At 36.8% G+C, this 22,861-nt stretch overlaps 1 protein-coding gene across 4 annotated transcripts in view; it reads right to left on the reverse strand.

The window, feature by feature from the left end:
* Nucleotides 1-22,861, reverse strand: part of vps50 (VPS50 EARP/GARPII complex subunit) — a 136,599-nt gene that overhangs the window by 109,936 nt on the left and 3,802 nt on the right. For all 4 annotated transcript variants that reach the window (XM_059556447.1, XM_059556446.1, XM_059556448.1 and 1 more), the window contains exons 3-9: nucleotides 20,575-20,697; nucleotides 19,484-19,555; nucleotides 13,205-13,258; nucleotides 8,802-8,872; nucleotides 7,703-7,820; nucleotides 7,559-7,594; nucleotides 7,162-7,244 (exon numbers count right to left, since the gene is read on the reverse strand). In XM_059556447.1, the coding sequence (XP_059412430.1) occupies nucleotides 7,162-7,244; nucleotides 7,559-7,594; nucleotides 7,703-7,820; nucleotides 8,802-8,872; nucleotides 13,205-13,258; nucleotides 19,484-19,555; nucleotides 20,575-20,697 (557 nt within the window). The remainder of the gene's footprint in view (nucleotides 1-7,161; nucleotides 7,245-7,558; nucleotides 7,595-7,702; nucleotides 7,821-8,801; nucleotides 8,873-13,204; nucleotides 13,259-19,483; nucleotides 19,556-20,574; nucleotides 20,698-22,861) is intronic.

Genomic DNA, 22,861 nt, shown 5'->3' on the forward strand with positions numbered 1-22,861 from the left:
TTGTGCAATCAAGTACAAACAAGTATTAACTTCCTCAGTGTTTAACAAACACCGTCTGGTGCAAACAATCAATAAATTTGATTGTCAATTTATAACAAGTCCAAACATATATTAACTTCCTCAATGTTTAACAAACACTGCAGCTTTCTCCCCGGGCAGAGTGTGCACTTCACCGTCAAGTTATTTTCCTTCCGTTGAAAATATTCTAAATAATTACTGAATCTCCACCCGTCGAAACTAGCTTTCTGTTGCTGGGAACCTTCCTCTGAAAAAGAGCTTGCCGTTGTTGACGCTTTTATTTTTCCCCATCGGTCTTTGAGGATGCCGCTCTGCTGCTTACTGCTGGGTGTCGACCAATCGGTGATGGTAAATGATACCTCGTGCCAAACCCAGACCAATCACTGTTCCATTCACGCCCTCCTCCCCTTCCCTTCTGTTCTCTGTGTTGTGTGCCTTGTGGGTGATGAAGGTGCTACTGGCAAAATGTAATGCAAGTAACTAGTTCGGGAAAACTGTAATAATATTACCATTTTCAGATGAGTAATGCCTTACACTACCAGTTACTGAAAAAGGTAATATTATTACAGTAACGCGTTACACCCAACACTGCTCCAGTGTATTCATGTTGCTAGCTCTGACTATCCCAGAGATATTGTTCTCTCTTGTCTGACCTCCACAGAATGAGAAAAGAACCGAGGAAAAAAAATTGCACGTCAAAGAAGGTGGATTTTCAGAACACACCTACCAATTGCATGACTGCCACGGACCAATGGAAGCTCAAAGGTTTTCAGGAGCCAAAACGAACACCCCAGAAAGTTCACTTTGGTAAGCTGTTTCGAACTGCCGAAACGAACTCAAAACGAACTTTGTCTTGTCTGATTTTTTTCTAAATATCAGTTCATTCTTCGATTTCGTTTGAAGTATATTTGGACCTTAAGTGTGTACTAAATGAAACTGTGCATCTGCACCATTCATTAACAGAGACACACAGAACTTTTGCGGTTTAATATTTACAGATAGCAGTCCATATCACCATTTAATTTAAGTGTACTGACCTACTTTTGATTAATTCATTCTAAATAAGACAAATTCCATGACATTCTGCGTTAAACTGTGAAATCCGTTTTTATGACTGGATTCCACGATTCTGTCCGTGTTTTCCACATCGTGGAAATCATAGGGCTCTAAACAATGCATGCTTCTTGGCATGAGGAACCGCATCCGTATACCAACACACGGCTGGTGTGCAAAAACATGAGGTGTTTTAATATGCAACATTCTATTTGTGTTGCTATAAAGAACGGCAGGAGAGGATGTGACCTTTTCATGTAAAAGCTGATTTCTTCAGACAAATGGTTTTGAATGCTGGTGTCCTGGGCAAGTTTTAGCAAAGGCTGATGGGAAGATGCAGAAGTCCTTTAGTCTGCCTCAATCCATCACAGTGGGCTCTGACTCAACGTGGGTCGCCCTTTTTCCTTTAGGGCCCTCAGAGGAAACCCAGCATCATGTCGAGCTGATCAATTACTTCTGACTCGCAGCTCGTCACCACTGTGCCTCTCAGAGCTTTGCTGTTTCCTTCGGGAAGACCACGCAAAAAATCACATTTTAATGAGCTTTCACGACAGGATCCGTTGCACAATAAAACATTTCCATTCAAACGGTCTCTTATCATTATCATGACATTAGGCAAGAAAGCGCAGAGAGGAAAGACCAAGACTTTTTTTTTTTTTTTATTTTAGTTTCGGAACATAAATCCTTTACTAATAGCATGGGGCCAATGGTGTCAGATGTGATTAAATTAAAGGATGTAGCTGGATTTGTGGGTAGTGTTTTTAAAAGTTGAGTGTGCTGGGCCACACCGTAAAACCACACCGCTGGGCACTTTTGCGGCTTACGTCTCTTTCCAATTAACTCCGCTTTCTTGCACCTGAGCGAGCAGACAGCTGAAGTATCCATTACTGGTAGAATAAGTGCTGATATATAGTCTATAACTAGCCGCAGGAAAAGCAGTTACTTGTAAAAGTCTTGAAGATGTCCTCAAAATCCAAAACAGGTTTATCTGTGAAGTTTTTAAAGTTTTTAAGATGAAGCAACATGCGAATCACAATTTCTTTATGTTGCAACAGCACATAGTTCATGCCAAGAATGAGACTGATGGACATCTGCTTTGAATTTAAAGCTGTCATATCACAAGAAACCAAATTTCCCTTGATCTTTTGAGATAGGTGTTTGACGTAGGAACACATACTGCAACCATCAGAACTTGAAACTTCCCATCCAAAAAAAGCGACTGGTTCTGAACTTCTGCAACGGTCTAGCATTAGATAAATTATTGTAATATGTGTCTGCACATGTAAAAAGTCAACCAGACCATAAGAACCTTTCTTCATGCTGCTTAATATTTTTTGCAGAAACACATTACATTTTTTACATTACATTTTTCAGAAATGTAAACGTTCTAAACGGTCAAAAGAACAGCAGTTATTTGAAATACACTTTTTGATTTTAAAACATATTTACTGTGACATTCAATAATGTTAACTGGTGAAAAAAGGAAACTATTCAAAATATGAAACACCTTTAAAATTTTCTACTCTCAAAATTCAGCGGATGCATGTGGTAATTTCCAAAACCCCAGCAAAACCTTTTTGAATATCTGAAGGTCAGTTAGCAGGCACTTTGACAAGCACACCAACAGCAATCCAGCTTTTGACAGTCTCCCCACAAACAGTATGAGTCATTTTGCAACTGCTTGCGTTCACAACTCAGTGGGGTATTCTTCTTTATGGTATCCCTGCCAATTCTCATTCTCTCTAGATCTGTTAAAACATTTGCATTTAAAAAGGCACAGAGAGACACAGATCTGAAATCTGAGTATAATAAAATCATAGAATTTCACTCTCAAAAGGCAAGAAATTTTTCCATTTTACTTTAGCAGTAAGGAAATATCCAAGTGACATTTCACTCTGTGATATTGACCGCAGGACTTCCTAGACTCCCTAAACCTAGACATGGAGTACGTCCCTTCTGAAACTCCTTGCTCAGATTCAAGCAGTGACATCAATACCTGCCCACACAAATGCCTCACAGCTCAGAATCTCAATGCATTCAATTATAAATCTTATCACTTTTCCCTACAGGGATCGAAATGAGCAAACCACAGTTCTATCACTATAAAAATCGTGAGATTCCATCAAATATGCTTTTATTAACAAGGGTTGTGGCTTTTGAATAGTACTCCATGCTCCTGAAAGAGTGTGCTGAATTGTAAAACAGGTGGATGAATTAACAGTCAAAAGGAATGTTTTAGTGTTTCAACTGGCAGTGGCTCAATCCAAATGCGCACAACCTTATTAAAGTCAAAGCACATGCAACAAAGTTCAAGAGGAGAGACAATGATTTGTAGATGAGCCCTGACCAAAAAGGCCTACAACACCTGAAGACCTCTAGCAGTTTCATCCAATTTTGGGCACTGAATTTTTAAGCTTCATACTTTTATAACAGCCTTTCAATTAGGGGTGGGCAGTCTTCCCAAAATATCGTATCACGATCTTATGACGCAAAATCACAATCCACAATCTGAATAGCGATGATCCCAGACTGAGACTGAGAATTCCCAGGCTGGAACAAGCCTATGACTTACTGGCCAGTCACAGTCATTAGTAGGCAGTAAATGCTGTAGTTTTAACATTATTATGAGAACATAAATGATCATGATCTCTACGATTTGCTTGAAAAGTACATCTTCAAGATCGATCACAATATAAAATCGTCAGATCGCCAACCCTTACTTCCAACCAATAAACCAAAAACAAATAAATAAAATAAAACACTATAGTATAAAATATCTGTGATTTATGTTTGTTAAAATACAAAACAAAAACACAAACAAAACAAGATATGGCATCTACCATACTAGACCTGACCAAACCAAACTCTGATCTTTTGAAATGTACAGGTAAGGCGATGGTCTTAAACTGATCTCATACATGATCTCAAACTAGCACTTCATCTATAAAACGCTGTTCAAATATATCTACATCCCAGCTCATGCTGCTAAGCAGATGGTGCTAAGGGAAAATTACAGCCCTTCATTCTCACACTTTTTTAGAAATTTCAAGAACCATTCAACCGGACTTGTGAGTAACGCAGAGGCTGACGTCACACTTCCCGCAGACAGCCGTTTTCATCTACCTCACTGCTTGTTGGGGACTAATTGCCTGAAAAAACACAAGGGAAGGTGGAAAAACAACATGACAAAACACATGGCTGCTAAATCCTGAAGAATACATCACTGCCAGAGTGTTAATACCCCAGTTTGCCAAGCCTAAAATGCCTTTGATATTCACTGGGTATCAGAGTAACACACAAACATATGACAGAGCACACTCACTCTGCTATCATTACGTAAACAAATAAATGAGGAGGGAGAGCAAGTGGCCAATCAGCTTCATATTGTTCTCAGCTCACATATATCACAGCTAAGCCTTTATAAAGACAGGCTGGCTCCCAAATATTCCTGCTGCAGGTCTTACTACTTTTGCTGCAGAAATGACCGTGCCTTATGGAGTGTGATCATTCTATCAATCGATATATCCAATCTCACCCCTAATAAATGTAAGGGTCCAGATTGTAGAATTTGACAGGGGAAATGGGACTGGTTCCTTTTTAATTTTTTTTTATTACATTTCCTTCATCACAGGCTTTTGTGGCTGTGTAGCTTTCTGGGTAAAACAACTGAAGCGAACGAACAAAGGCAGAGTCCAAAAATAACATTTGCCAATGGCTAAATGGGAATAAACATTTTGGAAATCTATAAAATGGAGCTTTTCTCCTTTATTATCTTTATTAGGAAATGCTACAATGAAAGAGTAAAGCTGTTAAATATCAATTCAATGTTACCCACAATATAGCATTGTGGAAAGTAAAATAAAATTCAAAATTAGGAAAAAAAAAAGAAAAAGAAAAAAAAATGCATGGCTAGTAATGAAAAAAAGATTGATTTTACAACCAGATATGTACAGTGCCTTGCAAAAGTATTCATACCCCTTCATTTTTTCTTTTTCACGTTTTGTTATTTTACAGCCTTGTGTTAAACAGCTTTAATTTACCCTTTTCCACATCAATCTACATTCCATACACCATAATGGTAAAGAAAAAAAAACAGGTTTTTTCAAAATCTTTGCAAATTTATTAAAAATAAAAAACTTGAAAAAAATGATTCCATTGCACAAGTATTCACACCCTTATCTGCGACAGTTGAAATTTAGCTCAGGAACATTCAAATTGCTTGTAGATGTAACTGCACTTTGAGTGAAGTTAACCTGTGGCAAATTCAACTGAATGGGCATGTTTTGAAAAGGCACACGTCTTAATAAAAGTTCTTACAGCTGAAAATGCATGTCAGAGCAACAACCAAGCCCTAAAGTAAAAAAAACTGCCTGTAGCGCTCAAAATCAGGTTTGCATCAAACCACACATCTGGGGAAGAGTTCAGAAAAGAAATCTGCTGCATTGAAGGTTCACAGAAGCATTTAGTCGCCGTTATCCTTAATAGAGGAAGTTTGAAACAACCAGAACTCTTCCTAGAGCTGGACTCCTGACCAAACTGAGCAACTGATGGAGAAGGGCTTTGGTTAGAGTGACAATGAGTTTTCAGTTGTCACTTATTTCAGGTTTTTTTTTTTTTTTACGAAGTTGTGACAATTCTGTTTTTGCTTTGTCATTATGGATTATGGAGTGTAGACTGATGTGGGGAAAAAAGTAATTTCAAGCAGTTTATCATAAGGCAGCAACATAATAAACATGAAAGATTTAAGGGGTATGAATACTTTTGCAAGGCACTGTAGTTATGGAATCTACCAACAGGACCATACTATCCAAACTAACCTCAGTACCTCAATAGCTGGTCAGAAAATATGAAAAATGAATTTTCATTCCATTCTTCCTTCAAAAAGAGAGTGTTTAAACAGAAGGAAATCACACTGGGCAGGTTTCCATGCACTTGCATGGATATCAGTGTGTGCAGAGCAGGCTGACTGGAGGCTGATCAGATAGCTAAAACTTCCCGCGCCAGCTTAAACAGAGCAGCAATGCAGAGTCACACAAAGCGAGGAAGAGCTACAGACTAGTGAACAATTGGTAGTAGCCTTTACATGAGCAAAACTGACTGCATCTTCCCTGTCTGTTAAGCCACATCCCAATGAGATAAAAGGCCCTCCATTAGTGCGGGTCGTGACATATCGATCACTGGTCAGCAAACAGATGCATCTGTTCCTCACCCTCATACTCCCTGATCAAACTTCACAGCTTCAGTACCATATCCTTCAACAGATTGCAGAATGCTTTACGCCAGACTGAGAACATCTTGAGTAATAAAAGCGATGTAATGTCATTAGGAGACAGCATGACTACGAATTAATATTGCTATATTTAGAACACAGTAATTTGTTCCCAAAGAGTTGAAGTGAAAAAGCCTTTGTCAGGGGACAGAAAAAACTCAAAAGAGTGCTGTCAAAGAAAAGTCACGTGACCCATCAAAACAGTGGGAATCTGAGGGAGGCAGCCACGAAGAAGGGAACTGCTGTATCAAATGAAGTCTGAGACACCATTATACAGTATGCCATGTGATAAAACAGTGGCCTTACCTTGGCAGAGGCTGTCAAATTAAATGTAACTCAGCAAATCTTAAAAGGTCAAATATTGTATAAATTCAGTTACAGTATATTGAACATGAACAGCATTTTTCACAAGGCTAAATCTGAAGTAAATACAGTACAATAACGAAAAATGGCATAACTATATACATCAGTGCAGTAAGTACCTACTTCACAATTTTTACAGTATCATTTATAGTACCGAGTCGTTTTTATCTATCTACTAGATAGATATTTCAAGGATTATAAAACATAAAAAGTTTGATAAACCTGTTCATTAAGACTTTTTGCAAGCAACACCTGAATGTCTGTCAGCAGAAAAAGATGCTGTATGGACATGGACTGTATACAACCCTACTGCTTTAAATGAATGCCTATGTTACGATTTAAAAAGGCAGTTCAGAAAATCAAATAAATTCCATTATATTCACATATGCACATGCCATCATTTAGTGAACTTCAGAATCTGGATCTCTCTCCATTCCAGTGAGCGGTTTTCCACCCACCTTATACAGTTGTAATGTTTGAAAGTGCTGGCAGCCTTCTGGCATTCTAAACACAGCTGGATGGCGCCTGGATAGTCCTCCTCCTGTAAAATTAAACGCTCCATTTTACCTGAATATCTGCAGACATTTTCACAGGACTCAACTAGAACAACTGAGCTAAGAGTTTAATGAATGATGTTAGATTTCTATCATTACCCTCACGATGACAGAACAATCTCATATTAAATTTACATTAAGAAGACATAAAGACACCAAACACCACAATTAGTGGGTGCGAGAGACAATCTCAGTCCAAAGCATCTTCGTCCAGCTAATACATGTTCAGTTGTTTGCAAGTTCTCTTTTGGTTATCTTTTAAATAATGAGTGTATTTGTGTAGATTTCTGTGCCAACGTACCTCCAGCATTTCACTCAGTCGAACATCAGTTCTTTGCTGTAAAAGACGGACAGAGTGTCTGTGAAACTAGGCAGAAGGAAATTAAAATGCACAGAGGACTGAAACTCTCTGTTTAGCCATTAACAATGTTGATGAAGTGATTACCAGAGTCTTTATGGTCCTCAAAGACTTCAACAATCCTGTCAACAGCTGTCGTCGTCTCTGATTGGCTAACAGCCCCAGACTGGCTTCAGTGAAGCCTTCTTTAGCAGAATGAAGCTGCCTAAAAGCAGAATAACAGCATTTCTGCCTATTCTACTGCTGATCACAACTTTAAGCAATAGCTGGCCTAAAAATGAATATGAATTTCCTCATTTCCTCATGTTGTTTTTAAACCGGCTTTACTTTTCTTTTGTTTTTTTGCATTTTAAATACATTTTTGAATACAAAAAGACTGTTTCCATGTTCTTTTTCAAATGTGTAGGCACTGAAGCAAGTGGACAAACATCATTTGAATATTTGAAGTAGTCCACACAACTTGTGTGCCGTTTTCTAGTTCTTCTGAAGTCGTGTGATAGCTTTTTTTGGAGAAAAATAAACAAGAGAAATGTTGATTGTCATTTAAAGAAAGCTATAACATTATATCTATAGTATTGTATTCTTCATAGCAAACTATGGTAGCAGCTAACTATTTCTTTCTTTATATTTCTGTCAATCAGAACTAATTGTATTTTAGTATATTACACACTATTATCTATATTAAGCACAATGTTTCAGTATATTACATTACAGCATAACATTTTAGTAATGAGATCTATAGCTTTAAATACCTTTAGCGTAAATATTACAAGATCCTCAAAATGTAATTTTGTGCTTACATTTCTCTCAATTTCCATACACTGTGACCATGCATGAATCCTTGAGGAAAGTGAAGAAATTAATGATTTGTATGATTCTTTAATAGAACCGGTCTGAAAGATTTGTTAACTCGCTGATAAACCTAGTCACTGCAATGAACGATTGAAATCACTTGCATGTCGTTTTCTCACACAAAGCTAACCAGTGACTTCAGAAGCCTTGGAATCGTTCAGACCTTTTTTTGATAATTTTATGCACTTTTTAAAACAAGAAAACTTTCAGTCAATCTTCTCAAGTCCGTTTGGAACAACATATGGATGAAAAATGATAACACCGCTTTCAGTTATTAGCTGTAATATTCCTTTAAACCCCTTTCAAAATCTGACAGTGATAAAAGCTCTCTGACCTGCGTGCATTAGTGCAGATGACTGCGGCCAGCTGCAAGTTGGTCTGCAGAGATGTCACTCTCTCGAGCTCCTACAACACAACAGTGATTTTCAAGTTTTATAACAGAGTTTTTTCAAAACATTAGGCAAGCGATACTCTGGTTTCCTTTGAAGTAGACAAGACAAATGAATCAATGGTTAAAACCTTCCTTCCATATAGCGGGATATTACCTCTCACAGATAACTGCCATTGTAACCTCTATGCTTAATGGGTTCAGACCAGAGATGTTCTCTTCTATTAGGCAATCTGTTCAGGCCCGTTATGAACAATAAAGCAAGAAAGATGTTAATGGTGACAAGGTTTTTAGTAGAGGAATGAGAAAAGCAGCATAATGAGAAAGAACATGCTCCCTTAGCCCACACCGACATGTCCACAAACTAATAGACAGTTGAAGTTCAGGGCTTTTTTGCAAGGTTTTTCTCATGCAAGGCCCCCCCTTCTCAGCATTCTGGGTTTTGAAGAGCGCAGCTGTCACAGCCTGAGGTGAGCTCACACTGAGTGACCCAGTCATTCGACGCACATTAGGTCTGGCCAACACAGAGGCAGCCTTCAGCACCCAAACATCTTTCCAGTGTCACGTTAAAGATAATTATTTGGCCAAAAAATATGAGGTGGAAAAAATTGATTCCACAGATAGGGGCAGAAGAAACAGAGGCTCCTTATGCAAAGTGTCACAAGGAGAACCGTTCATTCTTCAGAAGGCTTTCAGTGGCGGATACCCAGAAGAAACCTGGAAGGCTTCTGGGAGATGAACAGACCGTATTGAGCTTTAAGTTGGGTGCCTGGAGAACCTCCTGCAGACTCTAAAGTACCGTTTAATAGATGACAGTACAAACAGGAATAAAACAGAAAGTGCAGTGTTTGATTTGTTCTGCCGTTCAGTCTAATGACAAACACATGGAAGGCGTGAGGTTAACAGGGTGGCTTTGCTGAGGAAACACAGGCTGGTCATTTAGCCAGGCATCTGCAGAATAAATCTGTGCGACTTATTCAGAGGAATCTCTGTCTCTGTGAGGTGGAGAACTTTTGAAGTGTCTTTGGAGTTGCCCTCACTAGAGCAGGGAGATGAACCCAGCCATAGCTCCGCTGAGTCACAGGGTCCTTTAGGGATCCAGTGGGCTTTAGAGCTCATGCAAGAGTGACTCACTGTCTCCACATACACACTGCAGCCAAATACACTGAGCTAAATCCCATTCAGTACACAAAAATGTGTTTAGTCAAAACATATTCTGTAATTAAATTCACTCACAAATAAAATTAAATATAACCGAGGCCAGTAGTGTGTTTAGGCCCCACATAATTGTCCAGGGGGCCCCCCAATAGAACATGATTTCTACCGATGGGGCCCCCCCAGGGACTGCTTACTTAGGGCCCCCAAAACATTCCCATCTCAAGGTCCTTTTCCAATCCCCAATTCTCTCTAACCAATACTTTCCTGTCATCTCTCTACTGTCCTGTCCTAATAAAGGCATTAAAAGCCATAGATATATATAAATATTGTGTGAATATTTGAACATTCAATATGTCCAAAAAGAAAAACATTTTATTCTAGCTTCATGCAATACTAATAACTAATAACTTTTTTTTAAATCAGGGCGTGTCAGAATCCACTTTTGCTAGTTTAATGACAGGAAAATGGTTGGCGTGCCAACAGGTTGTCCCCATTCTCTTAATGAATAATGGGTGTTTTTTGGGCGTAATGTGCAATAAACCAATCAGAGCCTCATCTCCCATTCCCTTTAAGAGCCAGTTGTGCTTATGCTATTACGGATTTGCTAAACACACCTGATCCAACTAATAAAGTCCTTCAGGCTTATTTGAAAAATACATAGTATGAGTGTTGGAGCAGGGTAGGAACAAAACTCTGCAGGGCTCCGGCCCTCCAGGAATTGAGTTTGACACCCCTGCCTTAGAAGGTGACATAAGTAGGCAATGTATGCCGTACACAGCAAAGTTTTGGTAAAGAGCCCAAGTGATGTGATATACCTACTGACTATTTCTGTGACAGGCACAAGAAAATGTATCACAGATATCTAAAAGCATGGGTGGCCTATAATACAGCTCAAAAGCAAGGCTGAACTCCCATCTTATTTCTGAAAGGCCTGGGACAAATGCAGGCTGCTGAGGTGTAAAATGGCTTGTGGCATAGAACCAGACTTAAAAGCTTTTCAAATAGAACACAAATAACTATATTTCTCTCTACATCCTTTCGGCAAACATTTCTAAAGAGTTAACATTCGTTGTTTAAGATGGCAAGGGTCTAAAAATAGCACTTTCTATTCACGTGTGCTTTGGTGACCCAATGACTTGTAGTTTTTGATAATGTATGACTGTGTTTTACTGAAGTTTAAGATTACATGTCAAGATTACAAGGCTGGTCTAAAATTAGAATTTCAAAGCATGAACTTCAGCTATAAATAAGTCAAAATAAATTATTTCAACGTGCATTCTCAATGTTTTATAAAAGCATCTGAGAAGACATGAAATATGGTATTTGTCCAACACAATGACTAATGCAAGAAGAAAATCTAATGCCTTTTGTGTTGGCTTACAATGACTCAAGGGCATGACATGACTGTAGCAGTAATATCTAAATGTTTTCTGTTCCACTGTCCATTACAAAGACTGAGATTGAGGTCAAAAGATGAATATCTTCATTCCAGTTTTGATGAAGACTTGAAGCATGTAGTTTCTAAGCCACCTGCGTCACCAGATGGAACCGTCTACAGTATAACTGTACATATTGCCCATTGTTTGGCCAAAATTCATGATAGTTTATGATAGATCAATGTATCAGCAAGGTTTAATATTTAACCATTATTTAGCAATTCTGACCTTGTTAGCATCGATATTGACTATTAGTGATTAGTGTATTTTCCGTAAATATAGAGCAAATAGGTATTCATTGAATTTCAGCCATTTATCATCATTATTTAATGATTTAAAAAATTCCACAATGCATCATCTTTATTGTGTAAGACAATGTTGTTGTTGTTTTTTTACTTTTAGCAATTTAAATACACTATCATTTAAACAGGGTTAGTAAGTGTTTTTATTATTATTAATACTTATTTTCAGCAAGGAAAATGCTTTTCTCTTTAAATTTCTATTTTAAAAATCCTGGATTTCGGAAAGATCATGTAACATTGAAGACTGGAGCAACTCAGCTTGCCATCACAGGAAAACAAATCATCTTATATATTAAGAAAAAACTACATAAAAAATTAATTTGCAATATGTTTTTCAGAATATTATTAATGCATTATTGATCAAATGTAGCTTTAGCGATCATAAGATTTATTTATTTTTTTATTTTTTTATCTTAAAACCCCACATTTTGAATGGTATTGTAGAGGCACTGTTGTGTGTTCCATAGCTGTAACGCATTTCTATCTCTACCATCGTAGCCCTCAATACAAACAGGATGTGAGAGAAACATGACCAGAGGGAAGAGGACACAGAGCCTTGGCTCAGTCTTCCCACTTTCTTATTTCCACTTTGATCCCAAATTGCATGGAAATACTCATTTGAGATAAAAAAAAATAAATCACACCGCATCTTCAGCTTCATCTTCAAAACACACTGCACAAATCTTATTTTAACAAATACATATTTAGAGAGTTTCACGGTTTAATCACCAAGGAAACTAGGATGCTGTTATAGTCATCATAAAAAAATGGTCAAGGTCCTGATGAGGCACTTACAATGGAATTGAATGAGGACCATTTTTGGAGGCAAAAAAAAAAATCAACTTAATTCAAAAGGAAAACGTTTTTATACTCCACTCACAAATACTTGGTATTGTTCTAAACAAATTCACTTGATTTTGTTCAAATTCTCAGAAAACAAGACTTCATATGATCATTCTGCATCAAATAAAAATATCTTCATTTAACGATGTTGAGATATTTGCAGTGGAAAACAGAAATACTGAGGAAGATATTATTTTGCCATCCAATGACTTTTGGATTTAAGACATTCTGCTCCGATTTAGGACCATTTATAGCCTCCAATCAAGACTTTAAGTTCCATTATGGTTCATAAAGACTTTACACATAAAGGATTAGATTCTTTTATCATACTAAAATCATGTTAACATGCATATTTGTTGGCTATACTTTTGAGACAGTTAGTATTCTAACATTTATGGACTGTTCCCATTCTCTTACACTGTAAATGTAACCCAGATTATTATTATTGTTATTATTTTTAAAGAAATGGAGGAGCAAGTGAAAATATAATGTTGATTACCACAAAAACCTATCATAACTACTGTAAATACCAAATTGTTTCCCTAACCTTGATGAAAAAGGAACAATCTGGAAGTCATACATTGATTTCCGGATGTGACACACTGCTTACCTTAACATAGGAAGGCTGTTTCTCCAAAATGAGGTCCGCCACTCTTTTAGATACCTGTAAGATGAGAACACAAGCTAAAGGTTAACATCTGTTCAACATGTCCAAGCTTTGTGCATTTAACACCTCTTTTTAATCATTTGCGGCATTTAGCTAAGGCTTTAAAGGTAGTAAAAAGAAGAACTTGAGACCTTAAAATGGAATTGAAGTCTATTTTTAACTTTCATTTCTTCCACATCTGCAACAATGACTCTGTAACAATATAGGAATTGTTTTTTTGGGGTACTCAAACATTCAGTCGGTAATAATGGCTCCATGGAAGGACAAGCCATAAATATAAGGCATACTGAGGCACGCTTCGATCGATCTGTGCGTCACCTGGTGGGGCTGTCAGGAACCAGAGGCAGGACGGCAGTGAAGTGTTGGTGTGTCGAGTGAGAGCTGAACAGATGGCAGACTCAGCTGAGCAGCGGCGTATGTTAGCAGATCTCACTGTGCGAAAAGCTGAGACCGACTGGCAGGAGAGCGCTGGGTTGCGTGTGTGTGTGTGTGTGTGTGTGTGTGGTGATAAAGACAACTGAAAGAGACATTTTCAAGAGCACCTCAACTTGCTCTTACATATGCATCAGCACTTGATTCTTAAAGCAATAATTTTCTTCAAAAAGCCATACAATGAAAGTTAAGTTAGGGGTCCAAAACAACATTAGACCCTGCTGACTTGTATAGACATAAAAATAAATTATTTATATAGATATTTTTTATTATTATTTTTTTTTATAAATACTAGTTTGTGTTTCCAAAGATGAAAGAAACAGGTCAGGAATATTAATGTTACATAAAATAGAAGAAACCATACAAATAGTTACTTTAAATAATTAGAAATATTGTATTACAGATAGCTTTCAAGAAAACATTTCTAATTTTCATTGTTTAACGATGTACTAACAACTAAAACTGAAACAAAACCAATAATAAAAAAACTACAGACACTTTAAAAATTATTTTAAATGAAAACAGAAAATCAAATTCAACCTCATTTTCATTGTTTAACTTGATATACTAATATAACTAAAACTGAAATAAAATGAATAAAAACACATGAAAAAAAGACAAATTTGAAATGAAAACAAAATAGTACTAATATACAACTAAAACTGAAATAAAATTAATAAAAACTACAGACACACTAAAAACTAAAGTTATAAAAAAGGAAAAAAAAGACAAATTAAAATGAAAACTGAAGAAAATCCAATTCATACGGTTGATAAAAAAATTAATAGTATCTCAGTGGTACTAAAATCGCATTGTACACAGGTTTAAAATTGATATGAATGTGGATAAATCACACAATTGCCATTTTTGGGTGAACTATCCTTTTAAGCCGCAATTTTCTAACTGATTATTAAAATCACAAGCGGTAAAAATGGAAAGATACAGTGTTATTAATGCCAAGCAAACCTGCAATTTAGCCAGGGATTGAATAGAGGCATTTTCTCATTGTGCAAAGATGACCAAAGGAGACCTCGACCCAGAAGGAGAGCCTGTGATTTTCACAAAGCTCACTGCGCCACCTATTGGTCATTCATTTTTGGAAAAGAAGCCACAGGGCGGATCGATGCCAGAATGAAGAAACAAGCTGTGAGGAGCCTTCCGGTGTGCTGTTTCCAAAAACTAAAAGACAGAGACTTTAAAAACAGGTGGTCAACACACTCTGTCTGACTTCGCCGAACACGATGACAAGCAAAGCTGTCCATCAGCGAGGCACAAGACTCTCTCTGTATGCCTTCCAGCAGCCAACTGTGAGTGATTCCTGCATGGGTAATAACTCTAATTAAAAATCTATTAACCAGTGCTTGCACCAGAGCAGTAAACAGCCTGCAATTTTCTCTACCGCTGGTTCTACAAATCCAAATTACAGCACGGAGGACCTACGTTCAAATTCAGACTAACTTACAATTCCAGCTTATTTTCCAATTACAACAATCTTTCCTAAGGACACAAACGAATATTAATAAAATTAAAATTAATATTGTTCCTTTTAGCTAATGAATACAAGAAAAGACTTCTCCGTATTCATCTAATCAGCTAAAACAGCATTACATTTAATTAGGACTGAAAAGAAAAACTCCATTAGACAGTAGTGGAGTAAACACAAAGGCCAGTAAACAAGATATATCTGTTGGGCCCTGGTCAATACGGTTTTGTTTATGTTTCAAGAGAATCGATTGACATTCATTGCCAGATACAACAAACAATAGAAGGCTTATTTAAAAGCATGCATTTAAGACTTAATCACTTGAATGCTTTTGTGCCCTACTGTGTTGTTCAAGGTGAAGTTTGGGCAATGTTAAAAAAACTAATTCCAGTTCATAAACCAATCATTGATTAAATTCCAGAAGTGTACAAGTGTAAAAATTGTCACTTTCAAACATTTCTCACACGACTTCATCCTAACAGCAACCAGCAGTGTGATTTTGGTGTGGCAGCCTGGGAACAATTGTTTCTGAAAATACATTGTGGTCCAGCAACATAAATACCATTCACAGCTTGGGATTAGTATTATTATTTTCTTACTGACTAAAAAACAATTATGAAAGTATATGGGTAGCAATATTCAATTTGGAATGTAATATGCAAAAGGACAATGCAATATGTAAAATGACAATGCATTTCTGTATTTACATTTACATTTTAAATTAAATTACATAATTTTCATTTTCCATTTTATACACTAGCTTTAATATGTAAAATGAATACAAATTTTAACGCTTTATAAGTTAAATTAAAATGAAAATGTATTACAGAAATGATTAGATGTGTTTAACATGTTCAAGCAAAAACTGTGGCAAAATTATCATTCAAATGCTATTTTTCTTAATTGCATTTACACTCACAGTCAAGACACTTACGATTGCATTTTCATTCAGTGTCCCGCAATGAATGTAGCAAAATTCAATGTGCACATTGAAAATGCATTCCGAGCCAATCACGTCTCCGCCCCCTCCCGCCATGTCAATCACTGCGTGAACAAGGCAGGGCTTGCAGAAGGTCAAGAGACTCAAGACTCAAGAAGAGGATTCAAGTGAGAGAACATGGACAAGACCATTGGCCCGTGTACGTTTTGATAATTTCGGTTTATGGCTTTAATATTTCATTCGCACTTGTGGGCGGTGCTGAAACGCTGCTTTCATCTGATTGATCGAATCGGCATCGCCTTCAGCTCGGCCTTTTCATTCTTTCAGGCAGAATAAGAGTCAGCGCGAGTGTGACACTGTAATGTCTGAAACCACCGCTCACTGTTAATTAGCATAATATTTGATTCAGATGTAGCCGGGCACATAATTCGTGCTGCATAAACCAAAATGATCAAAACGTACACGTACAATGGTCTTGTCCATGTTCTCTCACTTGAATATTCTTGAGTCTTAAGTCTCTTGACCTATTGCAAGCCCCGCCTTGTTCACGCAGTGATTGACATGGAGGGAGGGGGCGGAGACGTGATCGGCTCGGAATGCATTTTCAATTGTGCACATTGAATTTTGCTACATTCACTGCGGGACACTGAATGAAATGAATGAATGTCTTGACTGTGAGTGTAAATGCAATTAAGAAAAATAAAATGTAAATTATAATTTTGCCACAATTTTTTTTTAACAAGTTAAACACATCTAATAATTTCTGTAATACATTTTCATTTTAATTTTGCAACTTAAAAAGCATTTAAATTTTTATTCATTTTACATATTAAAACTAGTGTATGAAATGGCAAATGAAAATTATGTAATTTAATTTTAATTTTGCTCCAAACGTTGCACACATGTATTGGAAAATGTAAATGTAAATACAGAAATGCATTGCCATTTTACATATTGCATTGTCCTTTTGCATATTACATTCCAAATTGAATATTGCTACACATATGCTTCCATGAACAATATCTTAACCGGTTTTGAAAATCTATGGATTTCCATATATCCAAAATATTTATTAATTCTTTTCATATAAAAACAGTACTTAAAAGTTAGTCAGCCCAATTCAGCAACAAATCCTAGTGGGAAACAACTGGTGAGAATATTATCAGTACTGAAAACTTCTTCCTGGCTTATTCTGAAACACACTTGCACCGCAGACAAGCAATTAGCTCAGTGATGAGTTCCTGCCAAAGAAGTGTCAGAGCTGCATGTTAGCAGAAGAAAAGGCTGCCACCTCCAATAGACCAGATGGATTTCTCTCCCACTGACCCATCGAATCCACAATAGCCTACATCTGCCAAAGACACATTCAGAGACTGTGCACATGGGCATTCCAGAGAGAGCCAACTCCAAAATCATTTCAGATGGGCTGAGCGAGAAAACACATCATTACTGTCAATAAGGCCACATTCTCTTATGTAAATGACACTGGAGGAGCTTGCATAAATCATGAATAAAATACCACAAAATGTGAGCGTGAGAATTAATGGCATTCAGCAGGAACTTCGCCTCACACAGCTCCTCCTCTGATGCCTGCAGCTGTCTGTCAAGACCCTGGTGACCCCAGGGCCGCTGGTGCCAGCAAACGGTCTACCCATGGCCGGCCACAACAGATAGCATCAGACTGAGTCACTGGGTACCCCCAAGGATCCAGAGGACCTCATCTTTCACCCTAAAGCCGATAGGACAGCTGTGCATAAGCAAGCATCTTAAGCAAGAAACAACAAAGACAGAGGTTGACATTCCTCTTTTTCTAAGGCTGCAGCCAGCAGTGAACTGTGAATCACCCTGGATCAAGACAGAATGTACTCACGCACTCACAAGCATGCTACACCACATACTGGGAAGTTGTAAAAACACTAATAAAACTGGGACGTTTGTACCAGAATGAGATACAAGCTAAGAAATGAGTCAGAAAACAGGATTAATAATTCCCTTGACTTTTTGGTCATGGAAAAGATTAAATACTAAAAAAAAAAAAAAAAAAAAAGACATGATCAGAAATTAGTGTTGCACTTTTTTCATTATTATTATTTAAAGTGCCTGAAAAACCCTTAACACTTCAATATATAAAAAAGTACACGTACTTGTATTTATTTATTTTTCGTATTTTTTGTAAAAAAAAAAACAATTGCTTGGTCTAATATGTGCAAAAAATAATATAATAATTAGGGCTGTCAAAATGGCTCAAAAACTGAATTTGAATTTTGTATTTAAATATTATAGATATTAAGAATTATATTCGAATTTAAAGGCATAACTTCAGTTGGGGAAAAAATCTTTTTGCATCTCTGCTGGGGCCACAAGAGGGCGCACTGAGCAAAATATTACTAATGCGTGTTTCTTCAAAGCAATAAACTAACATTACTATCTTTGAAAATAGTGCATAATGTTTAAAATACTGATTATAAATCATATATAATTGTTGACCATATATAAGAAAATGTGATAAATATGCATTCTGCGTGAACAGCTTGGTTTCAGTTTTGACGTAAACAACATCTCCACAGTGATGTTAAATATTTTCGCCAATATTTTGAATGAACAACATAGCGGTGCCAAATCCAGTGGCTTCAAGTGGATAGGCAAAAAAATAGCATTAAAATGCAATGACACCTACATCATTATTGCATCTTGTGTGTGCCACTGATAAGACAAATGCAACGTTTTTGCATTAGAATGTGAATTTTTATTTTAAATTTGAAGAATATTCGAAATTCAAATTTAATAATAATAAGAATACCAACATTTGTTCCTTCATTTCCCTTCATCAGTGTTATCAATATTAAAAACAAGAAACGTTTTGAAAAGTATTTCCAAAACTAATTTCATTATTTTTTACTGTTTAAATGTTAACAGGTTTTATTAAAAAGTATTATGTATTGACTTTAGTCTGATTGAGTTTTGAGATATAAAAAAAATAATAATCGTGTCAAGTCACAAAGTCACGTCATAAACAAAACGGTTGCACTTTATTTTACAGTACGTGTACTAACATGTACTTATAGTGTACTTAAAGTGTTTTTATCTAAGAAAGTTCTGGTAATACAAGGTAACTACATGGGGTAGGGTTAGGTTTAGGGGTAGGTTCAGGGTTAGTACCTAGTTATTACATTGTTATTGTAATTACTATAATAAGTACATAGTATGTACATGAGGAACAGGACTGTAAAATAAAGTGCTACCAACAAAACAGTAGCAGTTATGATGCAAAAGAATCAGCGATATCATGTATGTCACAAAAGGCTGCTTCTAGCATCATTTGAAGAGTGAAGTTTCTTTTATAGACTTCTCTGAATGTGGTACTTACGGCTGCTTGTTGTCTCTTCAGCTTATCTCTGTACTCCTCAAGCTCAAGAAGGTTCAAATCCGGAGGGAGTTTCTGTTGGGCAAACATATAGAAAAAGAAAAATCTTTTTTCTTTTATTCTGATGGTATTATATATATAAGTTTGAACAGTGTGGCAGATATCCCTCACACAGGCATGGCCAAATCATCTCCAGCTCTGAAAATGTCCATAAACAACAGCAGCTGAACAGCTCAAACAAACTTTTACTTGAGAGGCAGCCCAACTTTATTATAGAGGAATAAACAAATAATACCCAAAGCCCTGTGCATAAACAGAGAAACAATGAAAACTTAAAAGTCTGGACTCCAGTAAGAATAGTTATTTTACTCTTGGCTGTATTTTCATTCAATGCATGCAGATTTTGCAAGGCACCACCAAATCTAGTGAGATTTCGCATTTGCAGTATGTGTATAATCCATCAATCATTGTTGGCTGCCACCTGTGCGAAAACCCCTGGCTGTGTATACATATACACTACTGGTCAAAAGTTTGGGATCACAACGATTTTTTATGTTTTTATGTAATTACAAGTCTTACTGATCCCAAACTTTTGACCGGTAGCGTATGTGTTTGTATGTATGCGTGTGTGTGTACGTATATAGGCCCTGTCCCAAATGGAACACTTCATGTGCACTTGTGGCCTAACAGACTTACAAAGGCCGCCGCATGCACATGTCCGTTAAGTCCACGTGACCGTAGGGTGTCCCATTTGTCATTTAAGCACTCAGAAGGATGCTTGCAAGCGCCCCCTTTGTGGCTGTTATGCACCCTCGATCCACACTTCTGCCGAGACCGTACTGGAGCAAAAGCTACACAGCAGACTTCTACCCGACAGTCAAAGCAGCATTATGTCTCGAAAGTGCAGACTTCGAAGAAGACTGGGAGGGTTTAGGGTGCCATTTGGGAAAGGCCCATAGTATATAGTGTGTCACCAAAGAAAGGTGTGACAAAAAAAAATCTCTTTCGTATTTTAAAAATGCTAAACATCTTACAGATTCTGCAAGTGACATGTGAGACAATAAGAACACATGAGGATATTCTCAAACACACACCTCAAGCTCGTATTGCACCATGTCAAAGGAGTCACTGGAAAAGTACACTTCCTCTATTCTATCAATGATTTCCTGTTCTGCCTGTGGATCAGTGGGTTGTTCTCTCAGTTCCCTCAGCTCCTCCTGTGGGGAGAAAAATAAATGAGAATGATTATTGGCAGGGAAATCTCACTACTTCTGGAACACCATCATGGGGAAGATTGCCGCAGAGCTAAAAAAGAGAGTTGAACATTGATTATTTTTTCAAATCTGGGCTTATAGCCAAGCCGAGTGCAAAGATTAAGTGGTCTTAGAACCCATCCCTGAGGAACACCCTTCATGAACCTTAATGAGGATCGGTACAGGAGTCTCAATTTCACTCAAAACAGCTTGAAGAAACAAAGTCGTCCACTTTTCTTTGAAGAGGGGTGCTGAGAGGCTCATTACGCATGATTTGCATGACGTGATGCAATGTGGTTAAAACAGCTCCAAAACCAAGACTGAGATAAAATTACTAAGCCATACTGAATTACGAGAGCAAACTTGGAGGCAACATTTAAAAAGCCTTTAATTTCTGCCATCAGCCAAATTCACAGAAAGCATTCCAAATCAATAAACCACTTATTCATGTTTGACACTACTGAAAGAATTCAGAGGTGGACACATATGATGTAATATATGTTAGATCTTCCTATAAAGGCTGCAATTTGATGTCATTGAGATAAAAGCTAAGGATTTTAGCCTGAAAGCCTATAATCTCCTCAAAGACACACGATGCGGCATGGATGCAGTGCAGTCTGATGTAGGCATCACTGAGAGAGAGCGTGGGTAAACTCATTGAGGGACGGCACCGGCATCAGCATCCACAGGGGGTGGGGTGGTATGAGTCATTCTCCACTGGTACGCGCACAGCAAGAACAAAAGACTAAATCCTGGGGCTCACTATTTACAATTAGGCCTTAAAGACACCTTGAAATCAAAACTTGACATTTGAAAATGTTAGTCAAAGTCTAATAGCTTTGAGGTCATCAATATATTGTCACATGTGCTTATAAAAAGGGACAAAATTAACAATATTTACCTAATTCTTTAATTATGATAATGTTTTTTTGGCCATTACAGTAATTTTTAAGAACCTTCATAAAAAAAAAAAAATAAAAAAAATTTCATTAAAATTGATCAATTTAACTTTTTTTCTTCTAATAATTTTAAGATAGCAATATGCTGAAAAGTTAATTAGGTTATAATTTATATTATGTTGGACATTTCCACTACCCAAACTGCCTTCAATAGCTATTTAAATTTAAACAGAACCTCCCACCCTACTTTTAACCAAGGGTCAAATTTTACAAATGTATTAATTTCATAATTACTTTAAATATTAAAAGTTGAGTTGAAATTCAAATAGTTATTAAAACAATAATAATTAATTAAAATAAAAGTATAATTATTATTACAATATTTTTGGGAGTAACACAATAAGTAAAAGGAGATGAAGAACTACTTTGGGACACAACTACACCCAAGTTGGTCCCTTTCACTGTTTTTAATTAACACTTGCAAATAACTTGCTTATTTTATAACTTTAAGCTACTGTAGAGTATAGAATAATTTATCATCTATCAAAGAAAATGCATTCCAACCTCATCATAGCAAACCATTTGTTTCAGTGCTACCGGTGTTTAAGAAAATGCTGCAGTGGTTTTGGTGACTTGAAGAGTTTTAGTAGAAAATAACAGCTTGTTTTTCCCCCTTGGAGGAATACATAAATATATTTATATACCCTTAGTTAGTATGTGTGGGCATGTGAATGTGTGTGTATACCCTGCTTGAGAGGAAAAAATCCACTCTGTAGGAGAGATAGTTCCCAGGAGGTTACAGAACAATATGTTTGAGGGCCTAAATCTTAGAAAATGTCACATATTTCTGGGTCAAATTTGATTTATTGATTTACTAAAAGCTGCTTAACATCCTGAAAGGCCAAAAGTTGTTCAAAAAATGCGATTTTACAATATTCACAAAGTATATAATACCATTAGGTGTGTGTGTGTGTGTGTGTGTGTGTGTGTGTGTGTGTGTGTGTTGGTTGCATAGGTTTTGGAGTTTGCTTTAGCTTTAAAAATATTATTAGGGATGTAACATTTGTGAAAAAATTTCAAACATACATATCGCGCTCATCACTTTTTTAATTTACATTTTTAATTTGTACATCACTCCACTTTTCTGCAGTTTTTTAATTAATTTCTTCCCCACTCATCATGTAACATAAATGTGTGATATGAATTCTGACATTCAGCAGAATGCGAAA

This window comes from Carassius carassius, chromosome 8, assembly GCF_963082965.1.
Source record: "Carassius carassius chromosome 8, fCarCar2.1, whole genome shotgun sequence".
NCBI classification, from domain to species: Eukaryota; Metazoa; Chordata; class Actinopteri; order Cypriniformes; family Cyprinidae; genus Carassius; species Carassius carassius.